We start from the raw sequence: 26,553 nt of genomic DNA, 5'->3' as shown, positions 1-26,553 counted from the left end.
TTCATGCTGAGTGTGGAGCCTACTTAAGATTCTGTCTCTCCCTTTCCCTCCTCCCCCACATGCGTTCACTCCACTCCACTCTCCCTCCTCCACTCACATGTGTTCTCTCTTTGTCTAAAATAAAAATAATTTTTTAAAAAATCCAGGCTCTCAACCATCATACAAAGTTCTTTTTCTCTTTATGCTCCAACTGGATTCTGTGCATATCCCTATCTTAGTGTTTATTTCTGTATTTGCTTCCTTATTTGTGTCTCCTCCTCCCCCTACTTCACTCTGAGCTCTTCCGATTCAAAGGATATACACTTCTTTTGTTTTCCTGATGCCTTGCCAGGCATGACACAGGGTGGTCAGTAAGTGTCATGAAATGACTAGGAAAACTGATAAATCTCAGAAAAATATAATAGAATATTGTTAAGTAAAGAGAACCAGTAACATGGTCTATTTCAGATTTCAAAAAGTCAACCAGGGTTCTCCACTAACTCCAAGAAAGAAGGAAAGAATGTGGATGTAATGTGTTACAATGGATATGAAACTAAGATGTAAGAAACAAGGAGATACAAGAGCTAGAAAACCTTATAGCGTGAGAAGAGCATATTATACAAGTATCTAAGGTTGCTTCAAGGATCATTCTTATTAATATTTTTTCAAGACAATCCTTACGAATAATATAAAGGAAAACATGTAGTAATTACCTTGGAGAAGTAGAAAGGCAAGCTGTTAGAGGCCGAACCATAGAAACATTTTTTAGGGGCTCAGTTGGTTAAGCGTCCAGTTCTTGGTTTCATCTGAGGTCATGGTCTCACGGTTGGTGAGTTCAAGCCCCGTATTAGGCTCTATACTGACAGTGCAGAGCCTGCTTGGGATTCTTTCTCTCTCCCACTCTCTGCCCCTCCTGGACATGCTTTCTCTCTCTCTCAAAATAAATAAGCTTAAAAAAAAAAAAAAAAAAAAAGCATTTTTTAAATCCACATGACTAGGCAGAAAAGTAGCCACTGACTGTATTTGAATAAGTACAAAATTACTTACTGAGGAAAAAGATCCAAGATGATAGAATCAGAACAAACTGTTGGTTTCAGGAGACTCGGAAATAAAGGTAGCTGTTTTTAAAAGCATTCATTTAGTGTTTGCTATGTGTCTACACCGTGATTAAGAATTATAGATATTAGGGGGCGCCTGGGTGGCTCAGTCGGTTGAGCATCTGACTTCGGCTCAGGTCACGATCTCACGGTTTGTGGGTTCGAGCTCCGCGTTGGGCTCTGTGCTGACAGCTCAGAGCCTGAGCCTGCTTCAGATTCTGTGTCTCCCTTTCTCTCTCTCTGCCCCTCCCCTGCTTATGCTTTGTCTCTCTTCCTCAAAAATAAAAAAACATTTAAAAAACTTAAAAAAAACAATTATAGATACTAGAATAAAGAATAAAAGATCCCAATTTTTAAGAATTTTGCAGTTCAATAGGAGAATAATTAATTATGATAGGCATATACCAAGTTCCCTTGAGGTAGAATAACCAAAATAGCTATGGACCTTCATTAAGATATGTTCTGTTCCTTGTAGAGTCACAGAATAAGACTCAAGACCATACTAAATGTCTTAGGAAATGTTTTGGAAACAAAGTAGATAATATCATTCTCCCCCTTGTAGGAAACTGTGGTGTATTCATGCCTGCTACAGCATACAGATTACCATATTTTGGGCAAGAAGCAATAGAGTAGGAGCAAGTTGAAAAGAGGGTAGTGGGGGAGTGTACAGATTGTAGTATAAGGCAAAAAAATGAAGAGATTGAAACATTTTGAAAGCAAGGAATCAAATGGAGACATGATCCAGTGGAGACCTGGCATATACATTTGTTCAGTGTTTGAGCAAAAGCTTATCCTGGAATGAGAGACTAAAGGTGCCTACATAGGTATTTCAGAGAGAAGTTAAGGAGCTGTCATTCAAGAAGAGGAGGCTATAAAGTAACCAAAATGTTGATTTGGGGTTTCCCTGGGAGACAGAGTCAGCTGAAATGGAAACTGTGCCCTGAATTGTGAGCCAGGAGTACAGGCTTTTAAAGGTAAAAACCACAAGGTGACATAACTTGTTTTGAGACCATCATAAGGGTGCTGGCAGAGTTTAAACTGGTTATCTAGTGCAGGATTGGCTATTTAACTAACAGGTGTTACAGTATCTCTGTTTCAGTCCTAAGTGGAAGAATGTGTCCATTTGGCAAAAGTCAGAAAAGTTCGTTGTGTTCTGCAAATTGAAACAGGAGTGGTGCATGGGACCTACTCGGAGCTAGCTGTCAGTGCAGAGCCCGACATGGGGCTCAGAATCACAGAACACGAGATCATGACCTGAGCTGAAGTCAGACACTCAACCAGCTGAGCCACCCAGGTGCCCCATGTGTTGACTAGGACCTCCAGTACAATGCTAAATACTAGTGGAGAGAGTGGACATCCTTTCCTTGTACCTAGTTTTAGGGATGTTAGCTGTTTGTAGATGCTTTTAATCAGACTTGACATTTCCTTGTATTTTCAGTTTGCCAAGAATTTTTATCATGAAAAGGTGTTGAGTTTTGCCACCTGCTATTTCTGCATGTGCTGAAATAATCATGATTTTTTTCTTTATTAACTGGTGGATTTATTCATTTGATTGACCAATGTAAAAACCACCTTACTTACATTCCTTAGGTAAACCCTACATTCGTCCTTTATATATTGCTGGATTCATTTTGCTAATATTTTCTTGAGGATGTTTGAGTCCATATACAGAATATTTTTCTGTAGTTATGTTATGACCTGTGTTTCATGTTTTGGTATCAAGATTACCTTGTCCTCATAAAGTGGATTGAGAAACATTTTGTGAAATTACTGAATGTATTGTGGAATTTTTTACATAAGGGAATTATTTCTTCCTTAAATGTTTGCTATAACATACTTATGTAACACTTGAGGCCTGAAGTTGTCTCTGTGGGAATACTTTTTTGTTATGAATTCAATATCTTTAATACACTTGAAGATATTTTTTTTGAGAGAGAGAGGGTGCAAGTGAGCAATGGGCAGAGAGAGAGTCCCAGGAGGGGTGGGGGTGGGGGAGGGAGAAGTGGGGCAAAAGCTCACCCAGTGTGGGACTCGAACTCACCAACTGTAAGATCATGACCTGAACCAAAGTCAGATGCTTAATGACTGAGCCACCCAGGTGCCCCTTGAAGATATTTCTAATAGATGGGATATTCAGATATTCTGTTTCTTCTTGAGTCAGTTTTGATAACTTGTGATTTTTTTGGAAAGAATCTTCCCATTTTATCTAACATAACCATAATTATTCATAATATTCCCTTATCCCTTTAATATCTTTAGGATATGTATAGTGATAATCCATTTTGTATTCTGGAAATTGGTAATTTGTAAAATTACATTTTCTAGATTAGTCTTGCTAGCAGTTCATCAACTTTATTAATCCTTTCAAAGAACTTTCTTTTGGCTCTGTTAAATAAAAAAAAAATGTTTTTAATGTTTTATTTATATTAGAGACAGAGCATGAGTGGGGGAGGGGCAGAGAGATGGAGACAGAATCCCAAGCAGGCTCCAGGCTCCGGCTGCAAGCTGTCAACACAGAGCCTGATGCAGGGCTCGAACCCACGAGCAGTGAGATCATGACCTGAGCCGAAGTCGGACTCTGATTGAGCTACCCAGGCTCCCCTCTATGTTATTGAGTCTGCTTTTATTATTTTCTTCTTTTCTTCCTTTAGGTTTAACTTAGTGGGGGTTTTTTTGGTTTTTTTTTTTTTAGCTTCTTAAGATAGAATTTAAGATCATTGATTTTATACCTTTTAATTATTTCTTTTCTATTGTGAGCATGTAAAGCTGTAAATTTCTCTCTAAATGTTGCTTTAGCTCCATCCCACAATTTTTAATATATGGTGATATCATTGTCATTCAGTTAAAATGTTTTCTGTTTTCCTTTATAGTTTCATCTTTAACTCATAGGTTGTTTTCCAAACATTGAGGGATTTTTTTCAATATCTTATTGTTATGGACTGAATGTTTGTCCCCATGTGCCCACCCCCCTAGGAAATTCAGACGTTGAGTTGAAACCTTAACCCTCAATATGACTGTATTTGGAGATAAGGTCTTTATAGAAGTAATTAAAGTTAAATGAAGTTAAGGATGGAGCCTTGATCCTATAGAATCAGTGTCCTTATAGAGACCCAGAGAGTGCACGCTTGTGCATGTGCGCACAATCTCTCTCTCAGAACTCACAAAGAAGTCATGTGAGCACACAGTGAGATGGTGGCCACTTACACGTCAAGAGAAGAGGCCTCAGCATGAAATTTGTCTTGCTGGTGTTTGACGTTGGACTTTCCAAGCCTCCAGAACAGAATTTCAGCCATACGGTCTGTAGTATTTTGTTTTGGCAGTCCAAGAAAACTAATACAATTATTTTTGCTGATTTCTTTTTTTTTTTTTTTTTTTAATTTTTTAATGTTTATTTTCAAGAGAGAGAGAGAAAGAGAGCAAGCGGGGGAGGGGCAGATAGAGAGAGGGAGACATAGAATCTGAAGCAGGCTCCAGGCTCTGAGCTGTTGGCGCAGAGCCCGATGTGGAGGTTGAACCCATGAACGGAGATCATGACCTGAGCTGAAGTTAGATGCTTAACCGACTGAGACACCCAGGTGCCCCAATTTTTGCTGATTTCTAATTTAAGTCTGTCTTTTGAAATTTATTGAGATTTACTTATGGAGCAGCCTTTGGTCAATCTTTGTGGAACATTACCTGTGCATTAGAAAGGAATGTTTATTCCATAGTTGTTGTGTGTGCTGTTCTGTAAAGATAAATTACATGAAGTTGGTTCTTAGTTTTGCTTAAGTGTTCTGTATTTTTACTGATTTTTTTTTTTTGTTCTATCAGTTGCTAAGAAGTGTTGAAATCTGCAACTGTTGTTTTTTATTTGCCTTTTTCTCATTTCAGTGTTTGCTCCATTAATATTTAAGTTCTCTTATCTGGTGGTGTGTTCATATTTAATGTTTTAACCTTTATTTTATTTTAGAGAGGGAGATAGAGCATGAGTGGGGGAGGAACAGAGGGAGAGAGAGAGAATCTTAAGGAGGCTCCATGCTCAGCACAGAGCCTGACACAGGGCTCCGTTCAATGACCCTGAGATCATGACCAGAGCCAAAATCAAGAGTTGGAGGCTCCGCTGACTCTGAGCCACCAAGGCACCCAGGTCATATTTTGTGTTTTAATGTCATCTTGGTGAATGGACTTTTTTCATTAGGAAAGGTACTTTTTTATTCTCTGTAATATTCTTTATTCTGAAGTCCACTTTTTATAATATTCATACGGCCAGTTCCCCTGCGTAGTGTGTGTCCATCCCTTTCCTTTTCACTAGTGTTTATCCATGTATTTATGATTTCTGGTGGTATTCATTCCTGCGTATAGATCCAGTTTCTGTTCAGTATTATTCCTCTTTTGTCTGAAGGATTTCCTTTAACATTTATCATAGTGCAGATCTGCTTGTGACAAATTCTCCCTGCTTTTGTTTTTCTGAAAAAAAATATTTATTTTGCCTTTCTTTTGAAGGCTGTATTCACTGGACATGAAATTCTAAATTATATTTTTATTTTAGCATTTTATTTATTTAAAAAATATTTTTAATGTTTATTTATTTTTGAGAGAGAGAGAGCGTGAGCAGGGGAGGGGCAGAGAGGGAGACACAGAACCTGAAGCAGGCTCTAGGCTCCCGACTTGTCAGCACAGAGCCCGACACGGGGCTCAAACTCAGGAACCGCAAGATCATGACCTGAGCCGAAGTTGGACACTTAACTGACTGAGCCACCCAGGCACCCACCGCTCTTTTAGCATTTTAAAGATCATGTTGCATTGACTTAAGGCTTGTATAGTTTCTGAGGAGAAGTCTGGTGTCATTCGCATCTTTGCTCCTTAGTATATACTTGTCCTTTTCCCCTGTGACTGCTTTCAAGATTCTCTCTATATCTGGTGTTGAGCAGTGTGGTTATGATATACTTTGCTGTTTGTTTTTTTTTCTTTTCTGTTTATTCTGATTGGAGTTTGTGGAGCTTCTTGGATCTGCTTGTGTATGTTTTTCACAAATTTGAGTCAGTAGATTCTTCAAAAGTTTTTTTGTTTCCCTTTTCCTCTCCTTCTGGAACTCCAGTTACATATTGCTTTTATCCTACATGTTACTGTGGGTCCCTTCTATGTCTTCAGGCTCATTGATCTTTTCTCTTGTGGTATCACATTGCCTATTAATCACATCTAGTGTATTTTTCCTTTCAGATATTGTAGTTTTCAAAATCTGTGAGTTTTCTTTTTTTTTTTTTTTCAACTTTCATTTTCATATATACATCAGTGGAACAAAATAGCCCAGAAATAAACCCATGCATGTATGGTCAATTAATTTGTAACAAAGAGGCTAAGAATATATAATAGGGAAAAGATAGTCTCTTCAAAAATGGTGTTGGAAAAACTGGACAGAACGCAAAAGACATGCGAACATGCACAAGGATGAAACTGAACCACTCCCTTATACCATATACAAAAATCAACTCGAAATGGATTAAAGACTTGAAAAAAAATCTTCCATTTTTTCATTATGTTTAACTTCCTTTAATTATTTCCACATAGTTATAATAACCTTTTAAACATCCTTGTCTGCCTGTTTCATCCTTTATTATTTCTGGTTTTGTTTCTCATGATTGATTTTTCTCTTGATTATGGGTCGTGTTTTCTTCTTAGCATGTTAATTTTTAGATTCTGGATATTGTGACTATTACGTTGTTGCCTGTCTGCATTTTGTTTTATTACATGAACATTGTTAATGTTACAGTGCTGAACTTTGTGTTAGCAGGCAGTTAAGTAACTTGTAGATCAGTTTGACCTCCTGAAGGCCTGTTTGTAACCTTTTCTAGGATGATTCTAAAGTCATATTTACTTCAGGGATAGTTCAACTCTACAAATGAGTTATGTTCTAAGTGAGTATCCACAGAATTTTCAAGTGAATCACTGAGGATTTCCATTCTGGCTGGACAGAACTTGAAAATCTCCCTGCCCTTTTTGAACTCTGAGAATTATCCAGCATACAACTTCCTAGTTTTTGTTTTTCCAGTCTTCTGGAGTTTGACTCAGCATCTGCATGGGCTAGTACTTCGTAAAGACTCATGAAGATACCTGGATCTCTTTTTTTTTTCTGCCTCCCTTCCTCCTTTCCAGAACTTTGCCCTGCAGCTTCCAGCGACCTCACCCTCTCCAGACTATAATCCCCATTTCATCAACTCAGTTGATTGATTTTGATAGAGAGTCCAGAAATAAACTTGGTTCTGCTTGGGTCCTGCTCCCTGTGGTTGTGACCAGAAATTGGGTTCACATAGCTTGCTAGGGTGATCATAGAGCTACATTGTTTTAATTTAGGAACATATTAAGAGGAATATAGGCCATAACAAAATGGGGTTTATTCCATGAATGCAAAGATGATTCAATAAAAGAAAAATCCTTCAAAGTAATACAACATATTAATAGAATGAAGGAAAAAACCCACATGATCATCTCAGCAGATACAGAAAAAGCATTTAAAGATATTCAACACTTTTCCATGTTAAAAGCAAACTAGGAATTGAAGGAAACTTCCTCAGCATGATGATGGCAATGTATGAAGAATCCACAGCTGACAACATACTCACTTATGTAAGCTAAGATTAAGAACAAGACAAGGATGTGTGCTTTCACCACTTTTGTTCAATATGGTATTAAAAGTCCTAACCAGAATGGCTAGACAAGAAAAAGAAAGAAAAGGCATACAAATTGGAAAGAAAGAAGTAAAATTGTCTCTAGTCACAGATGAAATGATCTTACATGTAGTAAACTCTAAATGTTCTACAAACAATACCTGTTAGGGTTTATAACAAATTGAGTAAAGTTGCAGGATACACACTCAACACACAAAATCAGTTTAGTTTCTATACATTAACAGTGAACAACCTGAAAAGGAAATTAAGTAAATAATTCCATTTACAGTAGCATCAAAAAGAATAAAACACTTGTGAGTTTAACCAAGGGGGCAATAATTTGTACATTGAAAACTACAAATTTTGGCTGAAAAAAAAATGAAGACATGAATAAGTAGAAATACATTCTACATTCATGGACTGGAAGACTTAATATGGTTAAGATGACAGACAATACTATCAAAGCATTCTGTATAGTAATGCAATCTTTGTCAAAATCTAATCAGCCTTTTTGTAGAAATAGAAAACCACACTCTACAATTCATATGAAATGTCAAAGGACCCCTAATAGCCAGAGCAATCTTGAAAAGAAAAAGCAAAGTTGGGGAACTCAAAACTTCCTGATTTCAAGCCTTACTACAAAGCTACAGTGTTCCAAATAGTGTGGCCCTGACATAAGGACAGATATATAGAGCAGTGGAATAAAACAGGGGGGGCCAGAAACAAACCCTCTCCTATACGGTTAAATGATTTTGGAAAGGGTGCCAAGACCATTCGTTGTGTGGAAGGACAGTTTCCAATAAATGGTGTTGGGAAAACTGGATCTGCAAATGCAAAGCACTGAAGTTGGATTCTTGCCTTACATCTCATACAAAAATTAAAAGTGCATCAGATACCGAAATGTAAGAGCTAACACTGTCCATTGATTGATGAGTGGATAAAGAAGATTTGGAATATATGTTACACAATAGAATATTATTCAGCCATAAAAAAAAAAGAATGAAATCTTGCCATTTACAACATGGATGGAGCTGGAGACTATTATGCTAAGTGAAATAAGTCAGAGAAAGACAAATACATGATTTCACTCGTATGTGAAATTTAAGAAACAGAACAAATGGGCAAAGGGAAAAGAGAGAGAGGCAAACCAAGAAACAGACTCTTAACTGTACAGAACAAACTGAGGGTTACCATAAAGGAGGTGGGCCGGGGGATGGGTTAAGTAGGTGATGGGGATTAAGAAGTACATTTGTTGTGATGAGCACTGGGTATTGTATGGAAGTGTTGAATATACTGCACACCTGAAACTAATATTACACTGTATGTTTACTAACAGGAATTTAAATAAAAACTTATAAATAAGTAAATAAGCAAGTGAGCAGACTATCTGTCCCCCTACACCCTCCCCCCCCCCCCAAAGTGAATACTATAAAACTTTTAAAAGATAGGGAAAATATTTACATTTTTGAGTTTGGTGATTTTTTTTTTTTTTTTTTTTTTTTTGGCTATGACACAAAATGTACAGGCAGCGAAAAAAATAAATTGGGTTTTGCCAAAATTAAAAATTTTGTGCATCAAAAGACACAGAGTTAGAGATAACACAGAATGAGAGAAGATATTTGCAAGTCATATATCTGATAATGGATTAATATCCAGTATATAAAGAACTCTTATAACTCAACAACAACAAAACCAATTCAGAATAAGCAAAGGACTTGAAAGATCTCCAGAGAAGATATGCATATGGGGCAATAAACTCATGAAAAGATATTCAAAATCACAGCCTTAGGAAAGTGCAAATCAAAATCACAATGATATACCACTTCACATCCACTAGAATGACTATTATCTAAAAGACAAGTAAAAATAAGTATTGGCAAGGATATGGAGAAATTTGAACCCTGCGCATTGCTTCTTGGAATCTTAAATGATGCAGCCACTGTGGGAAACATTTGAGCAGTTCCTCAGATTGTTAAAAAATTGCTATGTGATCCAGCAATTCAGTTCCTAGATAATTGCCCAAAGGAATTGAAAGCAGGGACTCAAATAGATACTTGTACACCAATGTTCATAGCATTATTCACAGTAGCCAAAATGTGGAAATAACCAAATGTCCCCTGAGAGATGAGTAGATACACAAAATATGGTATGTACATACAATGGAATATTATTCAGCCTTTAAAAAGAACGAAATTCTGATACATGTTACAACATGGATGAACCTGGAAGATACTATGCTAAATGAAAAAGAAGCAAGTCGCCAAAGAACAAATATTGTATGATTCCACTTACATGAGGTATACAGAATATGCAAACTCCTAGAGACCTAAAGTATAATAGAGGTTACCAAGGTGAAGGGGAGGAACTACTGTTTAATGGGTACAGAATTTTTGTTTGGTATGATGAGAAAGTTCTGGATATGGATAGTGGTGATGGTTGCACAACATTGTGCCTGTACTTAATGCCATTTAATTATACATTCAAAAATGGCTAGTGGTAGGTCGCGTGGGTGGCTCAGTTGGTTAAGTGTTGGACTTCGTCTCAGTTTATGATCTCATGGTTTGTGAGTTCAAGCCATGCATTGGGCTTTGTGCTGACAGCTTACAGCCTGGAGCCTGCTTCAGATTCTGTGTCTCCCTGTCTCTGCCCCTCCCCCAGTCGTGCTGTGTCTTTCTCTCAAAAATAAATAAACATTAAAAAAATTTTTTAGGGGTGCCTGGGTGGCTCAGCCAGTTAAGTGTCCGACTTTGGCTAAGGTCATGATCTTGCAGTTTGTGGGCTCGAGCCCCGCATCGGGCTCTGTGCTGACAGCTCAGAGCCTGGAGCCTGCTTCAGATTCTGTCTCCCTCTCTCTCTGCCCCTCCCCTGTTCACACTCTGTCTCTCTCAAATATAAATAAACATTAAAATATTATTTAAAAAAATTTTTTTAATGGCTAGAGGCACCGGGTGGCTCAGTTGGTTAAGCATCCATTCAGTTTCAGCTCAGGTCGTGATTTCATGGTTTGTGAGTTCGAACCCTGGGTCTGGCTCTGTGCTCACAGTGGGGAGCCTGCTTGGGATTCTGTCTCTCTGGATCTTTCTCTCTCTCTCTCCCTCTCAAAAACAAATAAACATTTTAAAAAAGTGGCTAAAAAGTTAAATTTTATGTTACATATATTTTACCACTAAACAAACAGTGAGTTTGATTGACATCTAGGGAAAATTAGTGAGATTATCTTGGGATAAAAAAAAAAAAAAAAAAAAAAAACCTGCATGCTGATAGTGAGGGAAATAAGGGTGTTTTGTTAATCTGGTATTCCTAATTCAAGAAGTGGCTACCATCATTGGTGTTAATGGACTATTTTGTTTCATTTTGATTATGTCCAGAATTATTATTTCTAGAGCAATATGGTTAAACATTGTTTTTTACCTTATAACTTACAAATTTTAAAGACAAGAATCTAAAATAAATGAAGGGCTTTTCTTTCTTTGGCCTGAAAGTAAGCACTAGGGACCGTGATTAAAGTGACAGAACTCCAGAATGACCAGTTCTTCCTCTGGAATATATTACTGTTGGGAACTGTTCTACAAGCATTATTCCAACATTGCTTGTTCGGCCAGCCCAAAGACAAGTTGCCTCCCAAGATAGCCAGCCTTGCTTAGCAGATTTTTTTTCCTAAAGCAGTTGTTTCTATTTTCTACAACGATAGAGTATGGCAAAATGATTTAAAACTCACACTTTGGAATCAAACATCCGGATTAACCTTTTGCAAAATTACTTTATCTCTTAATGCCTCATCTTCAAATTCATCTGTGAAATGTAATAATCACTTCACCTGTTTGTTGAGAAGATTAAATGAGATAATGTATGCAAAGTGCATAGCATGGTAGCTGGTACATATTAAATGCTCCGTAAATATTAACTGTTGCTTCTACTATTACTGCTCTTATACATAAATGAGCCCAAGGTCCAGACTTGGAGACAGGTTGGGAGGTGTCCACAGAAGGCATTTCTTGTTTGACTTTGCAAAGCTCCTATACAAGATGTACTTTCTTTCTCTCCTAGTCCTACGGTGGACTTCTTATGCCATCTTTACTTTCTTGCATTTAGACTTCTTTTCCAAATTAGAGACCAAGCAGTGCATTTTAATCTTATCACGTTTAAAAAAAATTATTGGCACATTATAACTCGAGTTCACTATGTAATACTTCTTCATTCACTCACTTTTTAAAAAGCCATTGAGTCCTAGTCTTTTTTCCTCTCCCTCAGCCCCTTTTGGATTATAAATGCTGAGAGCTGAATTAATTGTATCCTTTAGGTCCATAACACATTGTCATCATCAGTAAATGCAAGGTCCCTCTCTGGTTTTATTTTTGTCCTTTATCCCTAAACTTCATCTTGTACCCTTTCCCCCATAGGTACCCATTCTAACGTGTCTTTACATGTCTTTAACAGTACACGTACTTTTGTCTTTTGTGTTTTTTAAAAAATATTTATTTATTTTGAGAGAGCGAGAGAAGGAAAGAGAGAATCCCAAGAAGGCTTTGCATTGTCAGGGCAGAGTCCGACTTGAGGCTTGATCTCATGAACCGTGAAATCATGACCTGAGCTGAAATCGAGAGTCAGATGCTTAACCAACTGAGCCACCCAGGTGCCCCTATATATACATGCATTTTTGTAAGTAGGTAATACTGTTTTGTGTGCATGGGTTTCTAATTTATAAGAAGATATTGGGCTATTAATAACCAACATTACATTTTAAAACCCTGTTACCTTAGATATGATTACTTAGTGCTTCTGACTTTTAACTATATTTTAGTTATCAGTTCCCTAAAGTATAGACATCTAAATTACCATCAGTTTTACCCTACCACAAAACATGCTGCAGTTAACATTTTTACATTATCCTTTATAGATAGGATGATCACAGTGGTCCAAAATGAGATGCTTTTTAAGTTGAAGGGGACTATTTTAATTATAACAGGTATTCATCAAGACTCCCAGACAAACTAGGATCAGTGGTCTACCCTATTTATGGAAGATTTTCCTGAGACACAGTTGGTAATCAGCAGATATATACTGGGAGAGCCCTTCTCCTAATGGTTGTTTCTAGCTGACATCTGTTGCAATTGATTGGTACATGTGCTGGACTGACTGTTGTATATTTTAAATGCCACCCTTGCTAGAAACTCTTCATGATGGGGATGTCTGGGTCACCATAGATATACTTAATTTCAATAAGTTTGAGTTCCAAACCAGTCTTGTTCTAATAGTTGGATGGACTTTTTATCTGTCTTCTTATATTTTAGGACTTTCCACATTTGTACTGTGTCTTTTTTAATCTTTTTTCCATCAAACTGTCCAGTTTGGGCTGTAGCAGGCACCACTGTTTATTGACAACTGCTCTTACAGTAACTACTTTGTAGATTATGAAGGATTTTTTCAGATTTGATGTTATTAGACCCTAGCAATTACCTTTTGAGGTAGAGAGGGCAGAACTTGTAATCCTTATGTTACAGAAAAGGAAACCAAGGATTAGAGGTACACTGACTTAGTAAGTCCACACATGTGGTAAGTTATGGAGTTGAATTTATGACCAGGTGTTCTGCCTCTAATTAGCCTCTGCACAATCTAAAAGGGACAGGCAAGAGGGTAAATTTCTGTTTGTGGTTAAAGCAGGGACTATCCAGTTTAGCTTTATGTCTTCCTCAGAACATAACACTGTGCCTGACGCATAGTAAATGATCGGGAATTTTTAATGAACAGATGACTTGGGGATTAATGTAGGGCCCAGGTTTGAATTGGTAGTACTGCTGCCCAGTGCTTTGGTGACTCCCATTTTATTTCAGCAATGCTTCGAATTATGGGTGAGTTCAGTTCTCTAAATGCTCTTAATGAAGAAAGAGACTTCCTGCCAGCCTCAGAGTTTTCATGTTAAATGGCGTAGTGCATTTATAACTGACCTAGCTATCGCTTAGAAACATGCCATTGAAGTGTGACTTCTGGGTGAGAGTAGACTGTACTTACGTGTTCATAGAAAATTTCATTAGATTTCTCCCACTCTCCTTTTTTTTAGGCACTCTTCTGTAGCTTTGAATAACAGTAGCAAATTCCTGCCTCTTTCTAACAATTGTATTGCATTAGGCTGCTTAACACATGCTTCCTATTCCCCAAATCCCCAGTCATCTATAGTGTTTAGTAAAGATGTTAGATTTGAAAGATTTGCTCCAAATAGTTTGTGCTAGTATTGTGAGAGGCTGGTTGCCCTCAGCCACCTTGCTCAAACCAGTCACAGTTTTGAAGTGGTTTCAAAGCCTTCAACAATCAGGCTTCACCTACCTTTCTGTCTTCTCTCATAACTACCCACCATCCCCTTTCTCATAGTTATAACTACCCACCATCCCCTTTCCAGTACCTCCCACCCACTATGAAACAAATTAAGAGTGTTCTAAGAAAAACCATTTAATAACTTCAGTTTTCATACCCTACCCTTCAAGTAAGTTGAAATAGTCATCTTCTAGAAGTAGCTTTCTATCATGTATCTTAAATCCTTTTCATTCTCTACCTGCAGAGACTCTGTGCACAAGGTATGCTATGTAAATGAGATGTTTCCTGCTGCTTCTCTCCTTTTAGCCATGTGTTTCTTTCACTCACAGCTTGATTTGCTAGTACTTGTGTTAACACTGTGAGCTTTACATGGAAGCTTTCATCCTATCAATGGGGAGAATTTTTAAGAAAGCCCACGTGTGTCTCCTTAAGTATCTTTTCTGTTGAAACCAATAGTAAGCTAGTGATTACGGGCCATTCCTTCTAATCGTGCCGCCAGACTTTTGTTTTTTCATTGTTTCCAAACCCTTTTCTCTTTTCGCTGTGGCTATGAATTCTACAGTATCTGACATAAAGAAAACCCCAGGAGGTTCTTTCCTTTTCTTTTCTATTCTTTCTTTTCCTTTTCTTTCCTTTATAAAAGTGGTTTTTGTAAAGTGAAATTCTTTCCACAGCTGAGTGGTGGGTCCATGGAAATGATACTTTGGTGGTCAGATGAGACCTACTCTCTTAACTGATTTTTAAGAGTACAGTAACACTGTTATTATCTGTAGGCACCATGTTGTACCTCAGATCTCTAGAACTTACTCATCTTGCATAACTGAAATTTTATACCTATTTAAATGACTCACAGAGGGGCGCCTGGGTGGCTCAGTCGGTTGAGCGTCTGACTTCAGCTCAGGTCACGATCTCGCGGTCCGTGAGTTCGAGCCCCGCCTCGGGCTCTGGGCTGATGGCTCAGAGCCTGGAGCCTGCTTCGGATTCTGTGTCTCCCTCTCTCTCTGCCCCTCCCCCGTTCATGCTCTGTCTCTCTCTGTCTCAAAAATAAATAAACGTTTAAAAAAATAAAATAAAAAATAAAACTTTCCAGTCGCTACGTTTCTAAAATCAAAATAAATAGGTGAAGATAATTAAAAAAATAATAAAATAAAATAAAAAAATAAATGACTCACAGAAGCAAAGAATCAAAGGGTAGTTGCCAGGGGTGAGGGTGAGGGGCAAGATGGAGAGTTGCTAATCAGTGGGTAGTCTGTTCTCTACAGTGGATAAAACTTGGCAAACTACCTGAATATGTAGTTGTTTGCACTGAAAGTAGAAAAGGAAACAAGAGTGAATTTGGTGATTTAGTCCCATCATGAAGCTTCAGTCACCTCCCTAGTTCCTGACACTACTGCCCTTCATGCTAAGTAGAAGAAAAAATGAAACTCCTAAGACCATTTCCTCCAAAACACCTCCATACACAAATTGTCCTGAAGGTTGGGAGAAGAGAAGTATGAAGGGGAAGGTTTGGTTAGGAATCTCTCCTCCACTAAATTGAAAATAGTTCAGGGCACCTGGCTGGCTCAGTCAGAACAACATGCACAATGCTTTATCTCTGGGTTGTGAGTTCAGGCCCCACTTTGTGTGTAGAGATTACTTTAAATAAGTATTAAAAAAAATAGCTCAGGGCGCCTGGGTGGCGCAGTCGGTTAAGCGTCCGACTTCAGCCAGGTCACGATCTCGCGGTCCGTGAGTTCGAGCCCCGCGTCAGGCTCTGGGCTGATGGCTCGGAGCCTGGAGCCTATTTCCGATTCTGTGTCTCCCTCTCTCTCTGCCCCTCCCCCGTTCATGCTCTGTCTCTCTCTGTCCCAAAAATAAAAAAAAAAAAAAAAATAGCTCAGGGGCGCCTGGATGGCGCAGTCGGTTAAGCGTCCGACTTCAGCCAGGTCACGATCTCGCGGTCCGTGAGTTTGAGCCCCGCGTCAGGCTCTGGGCTGATGGCTCGGAGCCTGGAGCCTGTTTCCGATTCTGTGTCTCCCTCTCTCTCTGCCCCTTCCCCATTCATGCTCTGTCTCTCTCTGTCCCAAAAATAAATAAAAAACGTTGAAAAAAAAATTAAAAAAAAAAAATAGCTCATTTGCTAATTAGTTAAATGCATGGCTTCTTCTCATGAACACTGCTTACCCTGTTACATTAATATCGAGAAAGTTGAGAATTGGGTCCTCTGAAAGCCACCAGCAGAATCAAAATCAGATGTGAACAGAAGCACATCTTACAAGAATCACCATTATTCTTTCATTGAGTTTAATATAGATTTTTCTTTTCATACTCAACAAACTATGTTGATTACCCTGTTTGTATTTTTAGTCTAGCCTGGTCTAAGTGGGCAACTCTGGGTACTGTTGACCTCTGTTGATGATACTTTTCATTGACCTTGCCTGGGTCTATTGACTAGTTACGTCACAGTTGACTCGCCAGCCTCCCCTCCCCACTAGGCCTTTCCTCTTTCTTTTTCCTCTTCTTCTCTAATCCCTTTCTTCTTCGCCACTCTCTCCTTCACAACTCCTCCATGATTTTCTCAGGGCTGGGCTTCAACATCGTCGGTGGGACAGATCAGCAGTATGTCTCCAACGACAGTGGCATCTACGTCAGCCGCATCAAAGAGAATGGGGCTGCGGCCCTGGATGGGCGGCTCCAGGAGGGTGATAAGATCCTCTCGGTGAGAACTGGCTTCGGCCTCCTTCGCTGTTCCTTGCTCCCTAGACCCCAGTTCTTACCCTTGGCCCCTTCTTTGGGAAGATTTCTGCCTGCCTTTTTGGATCTGGAAATTTCTGGATTGTAGAATTCAGTGGGAGGGACCTTGATCAGTCACCTTTTCCAGCCCTGCCATGGAGCAAGGAGGATAATACCTCACTTGATAGCAAGGCCTATAAGTCCAGAATATGAAGCTACTTACCCAAGTTCAAAAAACAGGGAACAGGGAGGGTGAGGGACCGATATGGGGGAAAAGGACTTAAAACCCACAATTGTTGTCTTTCTTCAGTTATACTTTATCACCTCCCTTTTGTTAATTGAAACACTAATGTGTGTCTTCCTTTACTCCAAAGAGACAAAAAAGGAAGGTAGGAATTAAAGTGTCCTTTTTAGACTCAGATCCTTTCTCACCTGTTATTAAGAATTGGAAATTGGAATGCATTCTCATTTGGATATGTGTCCACTGTGCTCCCATTTCACTCTGCTATATATTTTGTAATAAGACACTACATGGTAAGCATTAGTTTTTTGTTTTTGTTTTTTTAATGTTCTAGAAGTTCCTCAAGGGCAGGGACTGGATCTTTTTAAATTTTTTGTATCCTTGCACAATGCTCAATATATATTTAACAGGTGAACAGGTTGAGAAATCCAGGCAAGCCCAGAAAGGTTGGCTGATCCAAAATATAAATACAGTGTCATGGACGGTAACATCCTATTTTCGTCCTTCTCACCAACTGTTTTGCCTCTTTTCAGTCCATTGAGCTGCTAGATCCTGTTTATTAATTTGAGAGGTACAGTGATAAATACCTTTATCCCAAAACGATCCTGAGAAGCTTACAAGCAGATTATTTCCTGTGGCCCCCTGGAGAAAGATGTCCTAAAAACATGAAATCAGCTTGAATGGTACATTAAGGAAAATTTGAGAGTGAGTTGTTAAAGGTATAGCATGTAGTTAGAAACTATGCATTTTAAAGTGCCATTTACCACATTGTCTCCAGGAAACTGGGGCCTGGGTTGCATTTGAAAAGTATAGGGGTTAAGAGGACAACCATGTTATTCAAAAAAGTTTGGTAAAAGATAGATTATTGAAGAATGAGAATGGTTAGTTTTTGAGCACCATATGCTGAGCAATATGCTGAGAACTTTAAATTTGTTTAATATTGTGGTAATCCTACGAGGTGGGTACGTTTATTATGACTATTTTGCTGCTAAAGAAGCTGAGTTCTTAGTGAAGTCAAGCCGCTTGCCCAAGGTCACACAGCTAGTAGGTGGCAGAGGGCTAAAACTGGTCTGTCTGAATTTGGAGCCTTTACTCTTAATCAGTATACTGTACTGCTTCCTAAGAGGTAAATGAGGAGCTCAGACTAGTTCTCCTAAACAGAAAGTTGCATGTGAATTAATAGATTTTATGTATGGTTTCATATAAAAACTGAATATAAGGGATAGAATTAGGGGAAAGAAGGACATAAAGCTCACTATGAGAGAATTTATTAGACATAAGCTGAGATGAGGGGCCTTACTTATGTGGGCCATTGCCTCACAGAGAAAAGAAATTACTGGAAGGTCCGTTCGAGTTTTTTAAAAGGGTATGGTAGGAGATAAATGTCCATGAAAAGAAAAAGTAGATGTCGAAAAAACTCAACTCGCTTCTTTTTAAAATTTATAGCAAGGAGGATTTTACTTTATCAAAGAAAAAGAAATATGAGAAATATTACAAAGATCTATAAAAGATATTAAGTATTAAACAAATATCTGTAAGACACATAACAAAGAATGATTCAGGTTTATGTTTTGGCCAGTTAAGACATGGCAAAGAAAAGAGGGAGGAAATGCCCAGCAAAGAAAAGGCAAAATTTTAAGACAGATATGGAGAGAAATAAAGGAAAGCTGAGAAAGAGAAAAAGCATGTACAGGAGGACAAGGCCAGTATATTCTCTCCATTCTTTTTTCTTTTTTTAAATTTCTTTATGTTAATTTTTGAGCGAAAGAGAGACAGAACGTGAGCGGGAGAGGGGCAGAGAGAGGGAGACATAGACTCCCAAGCAGGCTCCAGGCTCTGAGCTGTCAGCATAGAGCCTGACACAGGGCTTGATCTCACAAACTCATGACCTGAGCTGAAGTTGGACACTTAGCCGACTGAGCCACCCAGGCACCCTTCTCTATTCTTTCTGGGGCTATCTTATTTGACTCCAGTTTCCCTTCCAGGAGTTTGCTCCAAAATTCTTCTTTCTAGACCCTGTTCCTTAAGAAATAAGCTTCTGTTGCCTCACCATCTTATCCCCTTTCTGTCCTTAGGTTAACTTGTTAGGCATTAACCACTAAATGGTTATGTCTCCTCTGTAACTCGCTTTATCCCTTTGATGTACTTAAGTACTCGATTACTGGCTTTGGAGTCACTTCCTTAGCACATTCATTTTGGATAACTAATAGAAGTATCATTAAGGGATCTAGGTTTCCTGTGAATTATTATTGACAATTCAATCTTTCCATTTCTCCCCAGATTATGCCCATGTTTTTCAAGGAATATTAAATAATTGCATGACTTACCATGCAATTTAAGGCCCTATTGCATCTGACCACCATGAAACAAAAACAGATATTACCGATGGAATAGAGCTGAGGTTGACATGAGGGCTGGAGATGGAGATTCCTCACCAAAGTTTTATTTTGTGCATGTGATAGTGAGGTGATTTAATATTTGTATAGGTTACCAGGGAACCTGGGGAAATTTTATTTTTCTGAAAAAAAAAATTAAACTGCCTAGGTTTATTTTCCTTGTGTGTCTGCCTCAATGAAGGGAGGTGGATAGTCAAGAATAGTCAGTCCTCAGCCAACTCTACATTTTTATGAAGCTCAGGAGCTCAAGGTGATGTGGCTGAGTTTTGCATTGAATAGATGAATATTCCATTTTGACCAAACCCCTTGTATAACAAAATGGTACACACAGATTGGGCCACTAGTCAGCTCCATTTCTTGTTCTTGTCAAATATAATTCTTAATTTGGTGACTGAAAGAGTTCATTTCAGGATCTTGGCGAGAAATTAAAATATCCAGAGTATAATCAGAAGTCAATGCTTATTAAATTGAGTCCATTTCTTCTCTACATTTTATACATGTATATTGATATTATTCTATAGTTAGAGCTCTTGAGGCAATTCAAAAAATTTTTTTCAGGCTATTCAAAATTGTTAATCATCAAAGAAAACTAAATTTAACTCAGTTTATTAATTTCCTAAGACAGAAAATAGGAAACTCCATTTTGAAGACTGCTAACAACTATAGTTAAAGGGAAAAACATGTATGTTTCCCTATATGTTAACTAGAACACCACCATTACAGTTCTCCGAACATTCAGTCAGCAAAATTTTCTAGCATGTTGCAAATCTGCCATATCTCAAGTTCAATAAAACTATGCCATGAGTTAAGGAAGCTGAAGTAGCAAGTTTAGCAATGTTCTAGGTTTCTTGGTTGAGTAGCTTGGTACTAAAAGTGAGATCCACGGACCATCTGGCCATTACTTGCGATCTTATTAGAAATGCAGTCTCAGAAACCCTCCCAGACTTACTGGAATCAAAATCTTCATTATAACACGATCCCTGGGGTATGAATAAAAAATGTGAATAAATTTTGAGAGGCATTACTGTAGGCAAGTGTTATTGAAACGTTTCACGTTATGACCTATAGTAGGTAATACACACACATGCACATGCATACAGACATAATTGAAGCAAAGTTTAAGAAAATAATATCTCTTCTATATGTGATACATTCTGTTATGTTTTCTTCTAATTTCACTTTTTTAAAGTTAAATACTGCTCTTGACCCACTGGATTGACCTCACTATCTTCTGTGATGGGTCAATAGACTCATATTTGAAAATCACTACTTTGGTAAATGGAAAATCACTGATGAAATCTGTGTATGCACAGCATATGTATTAAATAGGGTAAGTAGGCTGGATGTAGAGACCACTAAAGTTTGTTTCAGTTAGTTTAGATTAGAATTAACTCAAACTCAGAATCACGTGGATGGCTTGTGAAAGCATGGATTGCTTTTAACTTTTAAGTTCCCAAGTGAATGCTAATGCTGCTGGTTCTGGGATGACATATCGAGAACCTCCATTTATTAGTATGGGTGGTGACAAAGAGTGAGCTCCACGTACATTTAGGGGTAAAATCTACAGAACTTGGTGGTTAGTCAGTATGAGGTAGAATCTAAAAATGCTTAGAGGAGGCAGATTTTGGACAGCCAGTTTGGCTTTGGATTAGAGGTGGCCTTGTCATGAGACAAAGAATCATGATTTGTTTTATGGGGCTGTTTTACCTTGAGGATAAGAAATGGTTTAAAAAAGAAATTCCCTTGGAATGTCTAAAAGCCTCTTGTTTGTTTTTTTGTTTTTGTTTTTTGTTTTTAGTTTATTTATTTATTTTGAGAGAGGCAGAAAGAGTACAAGCAGAGGAGGGGTGGAGAGAGGAGAATCCTAAGCAGGCTCCATATGCAGTCAGTGCACAGAGTGGGCCTCGAAACCACAAAACCACGAGACCATGACCTGAGCCAAAATCAAGAGTCAGACGCTTAACTAACTGAGCCACCCAGGGGCCCCCGTGGGTTTTGTTTTGGTTTTTTAAGTAATTAGAGTTAAGTGTCCTTTTATATTAGAATACCTTTAGGCTTAACTAGGAGAGTTGAAAGGCATAATTGGTATAATTGGCCTGTGTCCTGTCTAACACCTTCTTTTGCCTGATATTACCAATGTCTTTCTTCCCCATTGGCAGAAGGAGGCTCAGGTGAGGACCAAGGTTACACACTGAGTCACTGGCAGATAAAGCTGCTGTCAGAGTCCAGGCCTTTCAGCATTGTATAATACTGATAATAGGTCAGTCGGGCTCTTGCAGGGTGCAGTCTATGAGCAAACCTCAGGAGATCACGTAACATTTATTCTACTCAAGTGTTGTTCAAAGTACTCTTTAGATATAACAGGAGTTATAATGATGAGTTTTGCAACACAGCCTTTCCAGGTTATTTACAGTACAATGTAAAGTGATGTAATATAGGACAGAGTTTGCTTTGAGCTTTAAGATCACTAAATAGTATGGAGATACAGAAAAGTAAATCACTCACATCTACTAGAATTCTTTAGAAAGGTCTTGTCAATGAAGTGGCACTTGACTAAATTTTAGCTTCTTAAATTTTAATGCTGCTTCAATATATGCACATGAATAAAAATATATAAACAACTTATATTTTATACAACTAAAATTTTTTAAATGTATAACATTTGAAACAAATGAAACTGTAAAACCAGTAAAAATTCAATGAACAACACCAATATGATGGATAGTGATATTTCCTGAAATAAAATCCTTATTTACAATGTAAATTTCTATGGTTTTGTGTTGTTGTTTTTTTATTTTTGAGAGAGCAGGAGTGGGGGAGGGGCAGAGAAAGAGAGAGAGGGAGACACAGAATCCAAAGCAGGCTCCACACTCTGAGCTGTCAGCACAGAGCCCAATGCTGGGCTTGAACCCACGAACCTGCGAGATCATGACCTGAGCCAAAGTGGGCTGCTTAACCAACTGAGCCATCCAGGCAACCGTATGGTTTTGCATTTTAAAGTGAAGGTTTTGCGGCCAGGCTATTTGAGTCCTGGCTTTGCTGCTTCCATTCTTTATGCCTGTGGACAAGCTGCATAGCCTTTCAAGTTTTTCATCTATAACATGGGGGGTTCCTAACTCATGGGATCATCGCGAAGACTAAATAGGTTAGTACATGTAAAATGAAGAGACCTCTCCAGACATGATGATAAATATGCAGTGATTCCTAGCAATTAGTGTTGGCTGTGATTGCAAAGATGACTTTGACCTCAGTACTCCTGCCATCGCATGTCATGTAGTGACTCAGTTCTCCCACTTGCATTCATGTCACTATGAAACTTGGCTCTCATACTGAGCTCTGGTATCTTTGGCATTTGTTGACATGACTGCTTCATTATTTGTCTCTAAGAGAAAACACTTATTTCCTTACAATGAAAAATACAGTTATCACATGGGGTAGATTAGTTACAGGAGCCTTCTCAGTATAATCAGCAGTCTCACACCTATTCTGTCCCCCAGGAATTAACTGGAAAGTTGAGTTGTTGAGAATTCATTGTGATGGTTCTAGGACTCCTGAAGTTCTTTCCCTGTGGCATGACTACCAAAAAAAAAAAAAAAAAAAAAAACCACCTAATCAGAAGGTGGCTTTGTAGCATGAAATCAAAGTCCATCAACTAGGGGCGCCTGGGTGGCGCAGTCGGTTAAGCGTCCGACTTCAGCCAGGTCACGATCTCACGGTCCGTGAGTTCGAGCCCCGCGTCAGGCTCTGGGCTGATGGCTCGGAGCCTGGAGCCTGTTTCCGATTCTGTGTCTCCCTCTCTCTCTCTGCCCCTCCCCCATTCATGCTCTGTCTCTCTCTGTCCCAAAAATAAATAAAAAACGTTGAAAAAAAAAAAAATTAAAAAAAAAAAAAAAAAGTCCATCAACTAGAAAACTATATTCACTTCTACACTATAGATAGCAGGACTGATCTTGTTAGATACATAGAATTTTTAAAAAGGGAATTGTATTCAGATGGTGGAAATAGCTAGGGCACAGGTATGAAGGTAAGAATATATGTTTTATGTCCTAGGGACAGTGAGTTATGTGACTTAGAGCACAGTTATGAAAAGGAATAACATGAGATTAAACTGGGAATGTGGGTTGGAGCCATTTCCTGGAGGACTTTGCATACCAGAATGAAAAATCAGGCATTCTCCCTGCCTCCAGTTTTGTTTTTGTTTTTAAGCAGTAAAGTGGTATACATAGGATTGTACTTTAGGAGGATTGATCTGGAGACATAGTGTTTGAATAGGTTAGAGTGGGGGAGGGCCTAGAGGAAAGTGAATCAGAGAGAAGGTGATCATGATAGTTCATCTGAAAGCATCCACAGCCTAAAGAGAGAGGCAATTCAAAGAAAATCGTGTATGAGGAATTATACTATGTTAGGCTATAGGATTTGACAGTCTGTTGTATGTGAAGATTGACAAAGAATGGAGTTTAAAAATATTATCAGAGTTTTAGTCTGAAGGAATGGTAGTAGCAAAAAGAGGGAAGTTGGGATAGTCTGGTTTTGTGGGAAGTAAAAAAGGAGGCGTTGGATATATTGATTGGGATCTAACAGAATATTTGGGTTCAGGCACCCAACAAGAAACTGGCAAATCCAGAAGTAGAAATAAGGATAAACATTTGAGAGTTGTGTTGCAGATTACAGGTGAAATTGTGAAAGGTCATCATCGCAGAGAAGTTCAGAAGACAGAGGACTACTGACATGGAGGAATATTTACTTGCCTTAAAGAGGAAGGAAGGGAAGAGGCATCAGGAAAGGAATCATTCAAGAACTAGGAGAGCTACATATGCATAAGCTGAGATTGGAGAGAACTGCAAAAGGGAGGAGGTCTGAAGACAGGAAGGGCTGTAGGATTTGGTAATGGGAAGTCACTGCTGAGCTGCAGGACAGCATATGCTTTCCTCCCACCTTATATTACGAGAGTACCAGGGAATAAAGAGCGAATGGCTGCTGAAGAAGTGGAGGATAGTGCTTTCAAACAAAGTTTGCAATGAAAGGAAGAGGAGAAAAGATGGGAAGAGGGTGATAGTGAGTTCAAGAAATATTTATATTGTTTTCTGTGTAAATGAGGATAATTTTAGTTGAGAAGGAGCCAAGAGCAATAATAAAGGAATCAAGAGGAGCAAGGGACCACTTAAGTTCTATAAGAAGGCTAGAAGGGATATGACCAAGAGCACTAGGGAATAGCTTAGCCTTGGTAAAGGAAACATCTAATTCAGAAAGAAGGGCAAAGCAGCAGTGGGAGGCTGTCATGAAACTTGGAACTAGGTGGAAAGAAAATGGAGAGAGTGTGGAAAGTTATCCATATTCTCAAGAAAGATAAGGCAAAGGAATCTGCAGAGAGAAGAGATGGGGTTGGAGTTGGGGTTTGATGGTAGGAATGGTCTGGAACAGCTGCCACTGGGAATTCATTAGGGATTTCACCAGGTTAGTAGAGAGGTCATAAGGATATAGCAAGTGTCAGCCAGCATGGATCTGTGCTGGAAAGTGTGTGTGTGTATTTTTCCCCAGGAACATTAAACTCAGGACAAGGAAAGTAAATGCAGTGTGTTGTACAGGTCTGAAAAGATGGCAGAAGATCATAGGGGCTAGGGATTCGAATAGTTTACCAAGTGCTTTGTTGAAATAACAGCAAGAACTCCTAGATGGGTAAGGATGCAAGTAAAGCCTAAAAAGGTTAAAAGATTTTGATGAGGATAATGAGCACATGGAGTAGAGGAATATGAAGTGTGAAAGGAGTATAAATTGTGGTCCGGGAGTTTGAGATATTGGAGCTGAAGCATGCCCATTGCTGAAGTCAAAGGCATATGCCAGTTGGTGACTCAAGTGGAATAGAGCAGGAAACTGTTAATATGGAAAGGTAGACAGTCTGTAACACCAAAGTGTTGTTAGTTAGATTAATTCACCAAGGGCATTGGCAGGGGATTATATGGAGAACCTCTTGGAGAAGGAAGATAGTAACGAGATGAGAGGCTTGAATAAGTCAGTGGCTTGAGCTTCAGCTGACAATAGTTAGAGAATAGTTGGTTAAGTGTCCAACTCTTGATTTCAGCTCAGGTCATGATCTCATGGTTAATGGGATCAAGGCTCACATCAGGCTCCTTGCTGACAGCACGGAGCCTGCTTGGGATTCTCTCTCTCCCTCTCTCTCTCTCTGCCCCTCCCCTACTAGTGCTATCTCTCTGTCTCTCTCTCTCTCAAAATAAATGAACAAAAAAAGAATAGTCAAGGTGGAAGAATAATAGCACAGAAGGAACAGTAAATTGCAAGGGCACTTTAACCTTCCAGTATTTAAAAACACTAGCCCTAGCTCCTATACCTACTATGACTTAGGGTAGAGTTTCTTCATTGTGAAGACAAGATAAAAATGGTATCTACCTCATAGGATTATTGTGAAAAGTACATTACGTAGTATATGTGAAGCATACAGCACAGAACCTACCAAGTAAATACATTAAGTGTTCTTGGTGCTGTTGCTGTTGCGGACACCAACATGTACCAAAGATGTGTAAATCTTGCATAGAGTGGGCTATGCTGTGTCACTGAGTACAGCATAGGATAGATGTCACTTGTGGACACTGTCACTCCTGACGCTAAAAGGTATTACTACCACCGGTCACCTCTCACCTCTAAATGGTAGGACTGACCTACACTGAAACATTTTTTAGGACTTTATATCATCAAAGAAAGAGTGTAAAATTATTAAATTGGAGAAGGATGGGAGTATTCATGGAATCAAGGGAAATTGTTCACAATTGAACAAGACCAATAAAATGGGCTAGTAGGTTTGTTTCGTAGAGTTACATTTGTAGAGTTTCATCAAGTTATATTTCTGGAGTTGACGCTGGCAATGCCAAGGATTAGGAATATAAAGGATAGAGGATAACTCGGAAGACCATGTCGGCTGTAGGGAAGCAGGCTGATGCTCATGGAAGACACACAAATACTGTAACAGAAACCCAGCTGTCAAAATGAGACAGGCAGTAAGAGCTAAGGTGAAGGAGAGACTTTTTTTTCTTAACCTTGGTGCTCTTCAAATGGCCCATGGAACCTCAGTTCTAGGAAAACACAGCTTTAAAAATGACAGAAGTTACTCTGAGTTCTACGTAACATTCCCATTCTCCTAGCCCTTGGAATTTGCTCTGTAG

At 38.7% G+C, this 26,553-nt stretch overlaps 1 protein-coding gene across 1 annotated transcript in view; it reads left to right on the top strand.

Annotated features, from left to right (window-relative positions):
- The window catches only part of SYNJ2BP (synaptojanin 2 binding protein), a 38,466-nt gene that overhangs the window by 4,994 nt on the left and 6,919 nt on the right, over positions 1-26,553 (top strand). Inside the window, exon 2 of the mRNA XM_078448079.2 lies at positions 16,591-16,727. Coding sequence (XP_078304205.1) covers positions 16,591-16,727 — 137 coding nt within the window. The remainder of the gene's footprint in view (positions 1-16,590; positions 16,728-26,553) is intronic.

This window comes from Panthera onca, chromosome B3 (assembly GCF_046562875.1).
Source record: "Panthera onca isolate mPanOnc1 chromosome B3, mPanOnc1 haplotype 2, whole genome shotgun sequence".
NCBI lineage: Eukaryota > Metazoa > Chordata > Mammalia > Carnivora > Felidae > Panthera > Panthera onca.
The sequence above is the reverse complement of the archived record's forward strand: the minus strand, read 5'-3'. Positions and strand labels throughout refer to the sequence as shown.